The 13,468-nt window shown below is 42.1% G+C and overlaps 1 protein-coding gene across 5 annotated transcripts in view; it reads right to left on the reverse strand.

Moving 5' to 3' along the window:
• Positions 1 to 461: 461 nt before the first annotated feature.
• LOC127046325 (uncharacterized) overlaps positions 462 to 13,468 on the reverse strand; it is a 52,120-nt gene continuing 39,113 nt past the window's right edge. For all 5 annotated transcript variants that reach the window (XM_050943223.1, XM_050943221.1, XM_050943222.1 and 2 more), the window contains 5 exons: positions 10,995 to 11,117; positions 7,444 to 7,491; positions 5,461 to 5,576; positions 3,840 to 3,932; positions 462 to 1,249 (listed from right to left, as the gene is read on the reverse strand). In XM_050943223.1, coding sequence (XP_050799180.1) covers positions 1,064 to 1,249; positions 3,840 to 3,932; positions 5,461 to 5,576; positions 7,444 to 7,491; positions 10,995 to 11,117 — 566 coding nt within the window. In that variant the 3' untranslated portion in view covers positions 462 to 1,063. The remainder of the gene's footprint in view (positions 1,250 to 3,839; positions 3,933 to 5,460; positions 5,577 to 7,443; positions 7,492 to 10,994; positions 11,118 to 13,468) is intronic.

Raw genomic sequence — 13,468 nt, forward strand, 5'->3', positions numbered from 1 at the left:
ACTTTACAATGGGTAAATAACTCAGTAAGGTGCTGGGAAATGGAGAATCAGAACCATGATGTCTAGATCCACTACTTCATATTTTTTGTTTGTACTGTTGCCTATTTCAGATGGCTCTGTCCTGCACAAGGCCTGCTGCAAGCCCAAGGTAAGAAGCTTGAGTTTATTCTTTGAATTCATTTATTCAAACACTTATTTCAATTTTTGTTTGTACTGTTTTGTACTTTGCTCTGTACCTGAGCTAAAGATTTCCTTCTCTATTGTGTTTCCCTCTAGGATTGAGTTGGGAATTGACCAGACCAAAGTTCACAGGGAGCACATCCTTCCATGATGACCAATCTTCCCTCTTCCTGCTAAGGCAGTGGAATTCTCAGGCCATGCAGCTATTTTTTTTTGGTGGGGGTGGAAAGAAGAAGAATGGGGGCTGGCGAAGCTTGGAGAGGTAAATGCATTTACTTGGGGGGGTAGTAGAGAAGGTGGAATAGCTTTGCTGTTAGCCTTTAACTACTAGCCCTCTGTCCTTAAGCTCTTTTTTTCAGATCTCCAGGGTGGGGGCAGAATGGCTGGTGCAGCAAAGCCTCAGTAAAGTAAGTACATTGTATACACACATTCACATACATGTAGGTGAATTCATGTGCGACATCTAAGAAATAGTTCATTATTACAAAATGTAATATTAAAAGTGTTTTCTATTTATCTTTTCTGTGATTCTCTTTTCCTATTTTTGGGCCCCTACTGTTATGTTCCCCACTTCCCAAATCAGCCTCCTTTAAAGTATAAATATAATGTCAAGAAATTGCTTTTTTCTGAAACACTGCTCGCCATTCCCCCCTCTAAGTTACATACTTCACTCAGGTACTGTATATTTAACACACAAAATGACTTCTCCCTTACACATCAAAAATAGTGAACCACGAAACAGAGGCTACAGAAAAACTTTATACAAAACTAAGGAACTTAATCCTGCCATGATCTCAATCTCCCTTCATTTCTATTTTGTATTGGCTCATTTCAGCGGCTGTGTACATACTTGAGACATTGCAAAGGCCTGGGGAAGTATGTATCACACATATTTCACCTTGAAATAGAAGTCTTTTCCTGTATCAGCATCTGTTTCTTTCATCTTGCATAGATCAACGGAGTCCTTATTCACATGAAGGTAGTAGTTCTTGTCCGTATAACACTGAAACCTAACTGAATCTTCTTGTTTGTAATGCATGATGAACAGCTGGTTTTTTTTTTCAGTCAACTATGAAAAACACACAAAGAGATGCATTTATAGATCTCTGCCGTGAAAGTTAAAATAGAGATGCTGCTAACTTACTACATTTTAAAAAAATGTAATATTCTCCCATTATCAAGTGAAGTGCGTCTGTCAGTACAGAATCTAAACCTGTGAGCAGGGAAGGCCTGCTCACATTTAGGACAATACAGAGATAGCTGTGAAAAACTTTCCTGCCAGATATCCAAGGCACTGGAGCTGGGTAGGCCCAAACACCTAAAGCAGTCTTCTGCCACCATTAAGAGCAGCAACATTTTTCCTCGGGGCCTTTTCTTTGCTCAAGACCCTTTCTGTTTTTCATCTTATTTTTTTCTTACCTTCTCTTCCTTCCTCTGCTACCTTCAAGAACTGCCTCCAGCTGCTAATTTCAGGCCAAAGTTCTAAGAGAGGTGAAGACCATGCCACCTGCATCAGTGAGTGCACCTTCTCAGATGGGACTCATATGCTGCACCTGCCACTGCCAGACTCACCCCTTCCTTAATGCTTTTGATACCATAACACTGAGAAGAGAAGGTGCGAAACAAAGAGCAACACACAGGTATGGGCTTGACAGTCTCCCTCCACCCACCACACACACAGTCCGATGGCAGACTATTCCTGACTCTGGTTCCAGTGAGTGCTCTCGGGTTTCCCATCCCTACTCCTTTAAGACCATCCTTGTAAATCCCCTCCATTCTCTCAAGGCTGGGGTCTAATATCTGATTGGACACCCTGTATCACTAGAATTGTCTGGCTCTATATTACATACCCCGAGATCCCAACTGCCATGGTTTTACCGCATGTAGTTCTCTTGGGAACAGTTCCCTCTGACTAAGATCATCCTGATCAGGGGTGGCTCCAGGTCCCAGCATGCCAAGCGCGTGCTTGGGGCTGCATGCTGCAGGGGGCGCTCTGCCGGTCGCATGCGGGAGGTCCACCGGAGCCGCGGGATTGGCAGAGCACCCCCCGTGGCATGCCACCATGCTTGGGGCGGCAAAATGGTAGAGCCGTCCCTGATCCTGACCTGGCATTTCTTTATTTACACCAATGGAAAAGCAGATTTAAGTGTGGTAGATACCTCTTTAAATTGTCAAAGAGACTTTAGACCTCTGAAAGCTTTATCCTCCTCAGAAAGGGAAATTTTCCTCACCCTCTACTCCTTGGACTTCACTTTTTACTCTGTCTCTGATTCAGAGACTTGTTCCAGAAATGCAAAGCAAACTAGTTTCTAGGACTTCTGTCCAAGAAAGAGAAAGTGCTCCCAGGAACATCTTAAAATACAAGGGGGGAAAATAAACAAAACACAACCAATGTTTCCTGCTGTTCCTCTGTTTTCTCAGGCTACCAGAAAGATCAAGAGAGATCAAGTCAAAGTTATCATCACTCCTTTCTGGCTTAGGAGACATGCTCCTTCACATATTAGAAATGGCAGCTGTCCATCTTGGTCTTTTTCAGTTTCTCCAGACCAACTTTTCTGGGACCAGTCCTGTACTTGAACCCATGCAGTCTGAAACTTACTGCCTTTGAGTGGAGAGACTGACATTTAAATTTGCCTAGACCTGAAAAAGGACTGTGTAGCTCAAAAGCTTGTCTTTTCTGTCAAATGAAGTTGGTTCAATAAGCCCACTTTGTCAATTTAAATTTGAAGACCATTAAGTTAACCTGATTTTGTCTCTGGGTGCTACCATAATATAAATGCTTTTGATAATAAACTAAGTAGTCTGAAACTTCCATTTTCCACTGGATTAGGATGTCTGTTCAGAGAAAATGTGCCAAAGCCACCAAACTAATGTATTTTTGTGTGTCCACAAAATAGCCATTATCCATTTCTACCTACAGGCCAGTTAAAAATGAGACTTTCTACACTGAAATGTGGTAAGCTGACACCCAGTTGTCTGTTCATACATTCACAAGACATTACAGTGTTGTTTCGTAGTCTTCTACTGATACAGTTTTAAGTCTTAAGGTCCTGCAGTGGACTAGTTCATTCTGAATTTCTGGTTTATGTTTGGTGTCTGCCAACCTCCCTTTTCTGGTCTGCTGCTTGTTAAAGCCTAGTAGTTCAGACTTCAGATGAGTGGATGCACGGCTCTTGAGAATGGGACACTTTTACCTTCCCTGTAAGTTGGTCTTCTCATACGTGTATATCCATCAGGCCAGAGTCTCCTTCCTTTTATTCTTTCTGTTCCAGCTATGATGTGTATTTGCAATAAGGACTTTAGCTTTTGTACAGAAAGTCTCTGCTGGCTCACATGTTTGGGCTTGCCCAACTCCAGTGCTCTGTAATTACTGTGAGGAAACTTCTCTGTCTTCTAGGTTCTAGTCTAAGCCTCAAGGTTGACTCTGAACTGATGGATGCACTCCTAGAAGATGACTACCAATTCACAGGTAAGCCATCATTACTCTTTCAGTTAATGTTAAAAATCAGAAAGAATAGGAGTACAGCTAATTGGTGAAATGTAAATTATATCATTTGTAGCAAATGAGTTTGAAGCATCAGGATTGTGCCCCTTGCACAGTTCCACCTATTGCATAGGTGTGTGTGCACATACACACGTTTATTAGGCTGGCCACATACCTGTCTGAGGTCAGGAGCTCCACCTGTAATCCCTTCCATGCTGTGTCCTGCCACCATATGACACCGTGATGCCTTTCCATTTGGATTCAAGACCTGTGAAGACAGCCACCAAAACTGGAGTTTCCCTTCCTATTCTGATCTGTATTAACCACAGGTTGTACCATCAATGCCTGACTAATTGTAAACAAAACTATCCCAATTCCTCATATGGGAAATTTAAAGAATTTTTAAGAGACTTAGTAACCCTCTATATTGCAGAATGAACTAGGTGGAGACCAATTACAATAAGGTAATTCCTCAACTTGGTTCCAAACACAATTCCATCTTGCAGCATAGATGGGACTGAATCATGTTTTTATTATATTCCCATAGTATGTTACAGCCATGGGCACCTAATCTATGCCCATTGATCCCAAGGAAAATGTTCATATCCTTCTGGAGGAGAATAGGGCCTATGGACTTTCTAATGCTGTCAGTTTTGAGAAACTTCAAACATATTCTTTGAAAGCTGGAACTGTGTATGAACCATGTCAGGGAATGCTGAGGTATGATCTGGATCTTCAGAACAGTTCATTGACCAGTGACAACAGTTAGAGTGCAAGGTTCAAATCTTTCTAGATTCTGTGGTACCCATTTCAGACAAGCAATTTGTGGCTATTTAATCTCTGAATCAGGTAAATCCCTTGTAAGTGCTTGCTCTTCTGTATTTAATAGGAGTGCCTTTACTCATTCTCTCATAAAATGCTTTTCACAGAAAGTGAATTATAAATTAAAAAGAAACAAAAAAAAGTTGTTTCCAAATTTAACCTGAGGAAGTGACACAGGGTTTGCCTACACTAGGAAAAGCAGTCAGGGATAGCTATCCTGTTTCCCTTAGCATACATACCAGTTGACACCTTTTTGTCTCAATTTAGTTGGTTGAGATCCATCTTAGACATCCTCCTGGAGTCAATCAGAACCAGTTAACTCAAAGTAAAAGTTGTTATCTTGTAACACTAGGGTAACCAAACCTTGATTGCTTTTCCTAATCTAGACAAACCCTCAATGGAGAACAACAACAACAACAACACAAATTCTAATTACACAGGGTAAGAGTGTTTGAAAGTGTTTACATTTCTTTTCTTAGATCAATATTCCCGTCTGTATATTGAAGTTCCAGTTTGTCCTGAGAAGAGAATTCCACTCCCAAGCCCTCCTCTTTCACATGGAGTACCTTATGCCTCTTTTCCTCCCTTCTCTTCCTGCACACCACCTCCTGTTGTAGCAATCTCTCCCTCTCTAAAGGAAGCTACAACCTAGCTTCCCACGCTGGGCTTGAATGATGTGCAACGAAGTACTAACATTTGCTTTCTAGCTTACTCAATGCTTTATATGCACTTTGTATTCTAAATCTCAGAGCATACCATATCACGTAAGTGTGCTCTGAGATTTAAAAGTAGCAGTGAAAGAGATAGGAGGCTGTGAGTGTTCAAACACCAGAGCTCAGCACAAGCAACTGAGCTCTAATTTCCTTTAAAAGGAACAGGAAGGGACACTAAAGATTTTGGGAAAACTGAAAAAGGATGAAGAAAGGCAAAGACGGTTTGATGAAAAGATGAAGGGCAAATATACTACGTCTTACCTTCAGATACAGTTGTTTCTTATTCTTGCCCAACAGGAGAAAGTTATTTTTTGATCGCTGAGTCATGGTCACCAAATTTTTACAATGTTTTTTAGTGCTGTTTCTGGCCACCGGAACTGAAGTGTAAATTTAAAATACCGACTCATTTTTTGTGAATTGAAACATAACTAGAAAATCTTCTGAAGAGGCAATATTCAGTTTTCACTGTATACTGATAGACACAAGAATAGCAACACGCCTAAGCACTCATGATATTGACCACCTTTGTAAAGTACTTTTGGATCTACCAATTGCATTATATAACATCCATGGCTTTAAATACTCCTTCTAAAAGTGAATGATGTGTACACCATGTATTCTGAGTCATATTCATGGGATGGTTGGATTGACTCCTATTTGAAATGACATTCTCTACATAGTATAAAATTGAGGGAAACAATAGAGCAGTGTGAAGTTTTAATTAATTCTAACAGCACTAGGTGAAAAATATCAATTTCTGTTGGCCATCTCAAGACCAAACACAAGGTTTAGGTTAAAAAAAATGGGAAAACTAATAAATAAGGATCACAAGCAGAAAGGATATGAACCAAGAATACCTTCTACCAATTTATATGAAATGGTAGACTGAAATGAGTGGTTATTGATTGGCTAGCTGCAGGAATCACCAAATAGGGGTCCCATAAATAATAAAATTCTTACTTTAAAAGGAATTCCAATAGTAAATAGAGTATTAGTAAGTCCAACCAGGTCAGGCAGTATTTTTTCTGTTTATAATATGTCTGTCCCCATAGTATCTGAATACCTTTACAAGTTCTACAAGTCAGTGCAATTAAAGAGATTTTTTGTTGTTATTCTGGAGAGTTTTGTACTCTTTAAAAACTATTTGGAGTCAATGGACCAAATTCATCCTTTGTGTCATCCAATGAACCTCCAACTGGCTGATGTGCACTCTGTGGGAGACCCCTTGAAGGAATTATGTCTGAGTCAGCCTTCTGGGTATTTTAACTACATGAAATCCCTTTAAAATCCTTGGTAGAATGTGGAGCACATTCTAGCACAGTCTATTTATATGCAAGTAAATCTAAATAAAGATAATAGCATTTAGATGGACTAAGTCTGCAAGAAAAAGGTATAAAGTACACCGTTTAGTTGTGCCTCAGCAGGTAAATTATACTAATTTGAAATCTGGGAGGATATCTGAAGTAATGTGCAAGATATTTCAAGTTCTTTATCCTTGTGTTATACCCTTTCGCTCAATGGGCCAAATTCAGAAGTGATGTGCAAATTGCACATCAGTGAGTGCACCTGCATATAAGGAAGCCATAAGACTCTAATTCAGAGTCCAACAAGCCAGAAGAGAGGAATGTAGCAATAAAAGCAGCTGACAGGAGGATGTAAGTTAAAGGAAGCCATCTCCTGCTTTGAGCCTTACTTTACCCCTTCTTCCAGCTGCCCAAATGTTTGAAACACTACCTAAGATTCCCATACACATTGGTATTCTGGTGTAAGTAGATCTTAGGGAGTCTAATTTATGTATCACCTTTGAATATGTTTGAAGTGGCCTAGTGAGGCTTGAGCATGAGCCTGGAAGCCAAGAACTTCTTGTAAATATAGCACTGCCTTATTGAACATTGGAATTAAACAAGTCATTCAAACTCCCTAAGCCCATCTATAAAGTGGGTTTAATAAGACTTCCCTACTTAACAATCATGTTTTGATAACTATTTGTATAGTGCTATATAAATGCTAAATATTATTAATGTTCTGAATATTAATATCAGTCTTAGCAGTGCTTTGATACTACAGTGATGAGTATAGAAAAACTTGAGATAGACAGAAATCTCTAAGATAAGCAACACTTTCTTGTTGCATTACTAACTTTCTGTACTTCCCTTAAAGGTCCATCAAAAACCTTTTCAAAACCAAACTCTAACATAAACAAATGTAGTTTTGATCTCTGGGTCACAGTAACCAACATCTTACCACAATTATTCCATTCGTTGCTTGTGAATATGTCTAACCATGCAATATCTAAAACATAAAAAATATTTTTGCAATTAAACATACATATGTTGCAAACTAAGACGATTTTAAAAGTATTCTGCAAAAAAGCAACATTCAGTTTTCCTGGAATAGGCAGTAACAGCAATAGGACTCAGATGTCATTTCCTTCTAAGTTTTAATCACTGTTTTGCATTCATATATATTTACAGTGGCCTTATCAGCCACTTGCAGCAACTTGTAGGGTACGTGTGGATACACACGACAATGAAAGGCAGGCTGTGCTCAGGCTGCAATGTGTATCTGCATGCAGCAGGGAAAGGCGGCAGTGGGGAAAAGGCTCAGCAGTAGGGAGCTGCTGGCCTTTTCTCACTGCCTTCCTCTTGCCAGAGCCTTTTTCCATTGCTGGAGCATTTCATTGCAGTGGGGAAGGGCTCTGGCAGCAGAGAGACTGTAGGATACTATGTTGCTAAAAATAATGCAGAGGTGGGAGGCACTCCTTAGACATGTAGACAGCCATGTAAAGTCTATACCCTAAGGTGCTGGTCTTTCTCTACTAGCTTAAGCAGTGCCTCACCATCTACACCAGGGGTCTCAAACTCAAATGACCATGAGGGCCACATGAGGACTAGTGCATTGGCCCGAGCGCCGCATCACTGACACCCCACCTCCTTGCTGCCTCTGGCCCTGCCCCCACTCCACTCCTTCCATGAGGCCCCGCCCCACCCCATCTCTTCTCCACGTCCTCCCCTGAGCGCATGGCTCCCTGCTCATCCTCCCTCCCTCCGGGAAAGTGCTAAGCACCACCAACAGTAATGCACCTCACTCAAAGGACAAAACACGCACTTAGTTAGATTTACTTCTGTTAAAGCCCCCCCACTGCACTAGCCTGCACCACCACTCCACCCCTGCTCTGCCTCTTCCGGAGTGGCAGGTTTGTAGAAATTTGGGTGGTGTCCAGAATCTGCCCCCCACAAACTCCACCCCCACTTGCCTAAGGCTATGGGAGGGAATTTGGGTGGGGGAAGACGTCTGGGGTGCAGGCTGTGGGCTGGAGTTTGGGTGCTGAGTGCAGGCTCCGTGCTGGGTGCAGGGGGTGCAGGCTCTGGGATGGAGTTTGGGGATAGGAGGGGGTGCAGGGGTGAGGGCTGTGGGGCTAGGGATGAGGGGTTTGGGGCATTGGAGAGGCTCGGGGCTTTGGAAAGGCTCAGAATGGGAAGGGCTGCCTGCCCTGGCCCTAGTGAAGGAGGAGGTGCCAGAAGCCGGCAGAGTGGAGTGGAGTCAGCCTGAGCTGCAGGCTCCGGGGCAGTGAAGGGGCAGCAAATGAGGCCGGGGGACACACAAGGGAGACGCGTGGGGGTGGCAGGCGGGGCCGGGGAGAGACCCAGCACCAAACATTGAGAAGCAGCTAGCAGGGAGCTTAACTGCCACATAAAATAACTTGAGGGCGGGGAGCTTGGCGGGCCCCGTGTTTGAGACGCCCGATCTACACTGATGTTTACACATGTTTTAGCTGGACATGCAGTGTCTGTTCTCTACATGCTGTCTTAAGTGTAGGCCTACCTAAATGGAGCTGTGTACCATTTTTGTCCCGATATCTGTACTGGGGAGGAGGAGAGTATGACAATTTTATTTATTCATTGTCTTTTATAACAGAGAATAAATCCTTGAAGATAGTGGTCAGTAGTGCAGTGTGAGACTAATCTGAGTTTTAAGCACCAGTCTAGTAACAAGGAATCATGACTAAAACAAGGCAAACAGTAAATGACCGTCCTGTTACTAACAAGGGGCCAAATTGTGACTAACTCTTATGTGAGTGTATGATGGTAGGAAGGTAGTTTGTGCCCCACCTTGCATTCCCCTCACTCCTTCAGCTGTTCAGAGTTACAATCTTTGCACCAGCCCCTCCAAAAGTCTGTGGCTCTCCCTCTGCAATGGCAGACCTCGTCAGCATGTAGGGGAGCACACCCTGCTCCCTTCTCCAGCATGGTGCAGCAGGTCTGCTTCCTGTGAACTCCGATGCCTCTTAGAGCTTCTGTTGGGGTGGTGCAGCTCTAGTAGGCATTGTGGAGCTGGAGCTAGGAGACACACCTTAACCCTAACTACGCCGGGATTGCTGACCAGCATTTGACAAATTGCTCACCAGATAATGGGAAACCCTCCCATATACATAGATGCAAATTAATATTTAAAAACTAATTATGGGCCCCGTTCTCCACAGCTTATTTCCTCACTGTAGAAACTCAAGTTCCAAATTGCAGAGTTCCCCTGGAATACTTCCCCTAACCCTATCTGTAGAAAGTCCAGGAGTTCAGTGCTGGAAATCCACAGATGTCCCCAGTCAGGTTGGATCTTCAGCAATCCACTGGGCCTGACTCCCTTCCCAGCTCCTTGCATCCCTTGACAGCACATCTTGACTGTCACGTTCTTCCTCAGTTGCCTCTAAATCCCTGACAATGGGGGCCTTCCGCTGTTCAGAGGTAGGATCAGATACAGGTCCTCAGCTGGAGTAAATGGATATAGCTTCCATAAGGGAGGCGTTATGCTCAATGACACCAGGTAAGGTGCTGGCCCTCAGTCTGAAGTATCTTGCACTGTATAGATCTGCAGTTCGAGGAGGGGAGGGCATACAGTGAAGAACAGCTTCCTCTCAACCTCATCCCAATTTAGGGTGAGCAGATGTCCCAATTTTATAGGGACAGTCCTGATTTTGGGGTCTTTTTCTTATATAGGCTCCTTTTACTCCCCACTTCATGTCCCAATTTTTCATACTTGCTATCTGGTCACCCTATTCCAATTCTGGAACCCTGTGCAGTTCCCATTCTACACCTCTGTCATGATCTATGATTGTAAGCTCCTCTCTGTCCATGGAAGTCGAGGGCAGCATTTAGCTTTATATTTAATCCCTCAAAACTGATAAACATTCGGGGGAGGGTTATTTTACCCTAGGAAAAAAATAAAATAAAACGAGTCTTGATGTATTTACTGCTTTTAACCTGTGAAGCACCTTAGAGGCACACTAGTGCAACCAGTGCTTCCACTCCCTTCAACACATTGTGGCTGCTCAATTCAATCATTATTTGTGTTTTCTTCCTCCCCCAAAATGTCTAGCAGCTTGTCTATGAATGCTAGCTGGGATGTCATTTTTGTGCATTGATTAGAGAAGCCCAGTCAGAGGTCAGGAAGGAGTTAAATATGGCTGTACCCCACAGTTTCTGTATCTCCTATTATTTCTCTCTGAACTCTTCCTAAGTGATTGTTTCTCCCCCTTTCCACCTGCTGGAATGCAAACATGCCTTTTAGTCTACTGGCCAGTAAACAAGATAACCTACTTTTCATTTAAAATTATACAATACATACTTTAAGCCTGTTATTGTTTTTGTTCTGTAACTGCCAAAGCATCATACTAGTGGGATCAAATGTTCCTAAAGCCGACTGATAATACAGAGTAAGTGAAAGCAAGCACATGGAAATACATGAAAGTGTCCTGTAAGACAATACATATTATTTTGATATAGAAAGAGAAACTGTACCGTCACTGGATTGTGAATCCTCAACTGATATTTTACAATCGCCATGCTCGTCTAAATCAAAACGCAGAGTTTTTGAGTCTCTTGTCAGTATGTAACATTGCTTTGTGCCACGGTGTTGGTATGCTAGTCACAAATGAATTTCAGTTAGTTTTGCTGGTCACAGAAAAATAGAAAGGTCACCTAACAGAATATTCCTATGGCAACCTCTGCAAAGTGAAAAAACTAAACAAGTCTTAAAATACAACCACAGGCAACATGAATGTAACAGTGTGGGCTCAGGCAGCTATGCTTTGGGGTTTGGCTAAACTTCAGTCATCTTTTTTTGCCTTTGTAATGGCAAAACCAAACCCAATGCTAACTTTAGTTTTGAATTCACCACCCTTAGGAAATTATATTAAGATGATGTTTTAAAAAGAAGTGTACGGTACAGAGTTTAGGCGTAGAAGTTTCTGGTGATCAGGGAATAATGTACAGATAATCAAGGAGGTGCGAAGTTCAGTTTGAGATTGGATGGTGTAAGGAATACATAATCTGCAATAGCCCCGATTGGGGGTAAAAGGTTAACGGTAGTAAAAGACAGAAATAGGTTCTCAGTACGGGCTAAGCCTCACCAATAATGTGTACAGAATGGCTGATGTACCTCAGGCTGCAGTACCACCTGCAGCCATTGGGAGCTAGTGGAGATATTGGAGCTACTCCAGTCCCGGAGGCTAACCCAGATAATGTTGGGAGAAGTCTGGCCCTGCAGCATATAGGTTTCAGGGAAAAGAGGGAGGAGGCATAGAGCACAGAACACAAGTTTCTGTGGGGCTAGCCCCACAGAGGCAGAATACAGGACTGTTTGCAGATGTTCCCTTCTGCCTCTGCTCCAGAGTTGCCAACTTTGGTTGGACGAATTCCTGGAGATTTTATCACATGGCATAATCTTTAATTAAAGATTAATCTTTAATTCCTAGTAGGGAGAAATTAGTAATGGAGAAATTAAGTTTAGGTTTTTTAATGACCCAACCACTCCCAGGTTGGGTCATTACAAAACTTAAACTTAATTTCCCCATTACTAATTTCTCCTCACTATTACTCACAGCTTCTTGTCAACTGTCTGTAATGGGCCACTCTCTTACCACTTCAAAAGTTATTTTTCCTCCCTTGATATCCTGCTGTTAATTGATTTATCTCGTTAGACTGACCTCACACTTGGTAAAGCAACCCCCATCCTTTCATGTATTTATACTTGCTCCTGTATTTTTCACTTCATGCATCTGATGAAGTGGGCTCTAGCCCATGAAAGCTTATGTCCAAATAAATTTGTTAGTCTCTAAGGTGCCACAAGGACTCCTTGTTGTTATTCTTAAACAAAGTCCAACATGCACACTTCTTTCAGTCTCTTGTCATACCCTTTTTTTTGGGGGGTGGGGTATATTGGTACTCAGCACATCAGACAAATGAGAATAATGTCCAAAAAGGAGAGCACAAGCGCTGATTAAAAATACTGGGAACAATCCCATTAATCAATGGGAAAGTAGTTTTAAAATAGGTTTCCAATATTAAAACTCAAACTAAAAAGGGGTAGGGGGCCATGAAGAGTTTGTGTACATATCTTAGAGCTCTATTGATGTTACAATTGGTCTGTGGCTAGCACTTTCTCACCTTCTACTAAAGTAAGAAGTTTGTTTACTCAATACTTGCCAAGTCTATACTAAACACAGCTCCAAAATAGTCATACATTTCATGACAGAGGCACTAAGTCTCACCTATCCTGTATCATACCCTATACTGAATAGATCTTCAGTGCCATGAGAAGTCAGGAGAATGATATCGAATGTCTAGGGGAACCACGGCATTAAATACGAGATGGGGTGAATTGAACAGCATCTTCTTGGACTTGACTTAATGCTTTAGAATACAGCAGGAAGGGGATGTTAAATTTTAGCCAAGTTAGTAACTTCAGAGCCAGCACAAGATGAAGAGTAAATGAGTACCATAAAGTAACATTGATTTTTTAGTGCTCTGGCCAGAACATGGGGCAAGTGAAGGAACAGGATAGAAACAAGAAGTTTTCAGGGGATCCAGAAATGCAATGGGAGTTAACTAATTCTGTTGAGAATACTGAGCTGAATTCACCAATGCATTACTCCAGTTATATATGGATGTAATTATAATGAACCCTCTGTTTTTGCTGGAGTTGTGAAGGTACAATTGTTTCTGGAAACCTTTGCTGATGCTTCTACCCTCTTTGTTTAGGATAAACAGGAACTGTGTACAGACATAGTGAATAAACAGACTAGAAAAGTATATGGTGAGTGCCTGCCTCCCTCACTTCTCTTGCCATGAGGAATTGACCTGCTCTAGACATTTCAAGTTCTACTTTTGGTGCTGGGACAGGTCTCAGGGCACTGATATGACAAGAAGTGCATTTAGGCTTGTTGTTTTAGGGTATGTCTACACTACCTGCCAGATCGGCGGGTAGCGATCGG

Source organism: Gopherus flavomarginatus, chromosome 3, assembly GCF_025201925.1.
Source record: "Gopherus flavomarginatus isolate rGopFla2 chromosome 3, rGopFla2.mat.asm, whole genome shotgun sequence".
NCBI lineage: Eukaryota > Metazoa > Chordata > Testudines > Testudinidae > Gopherus > Gopherus flavomarginatus.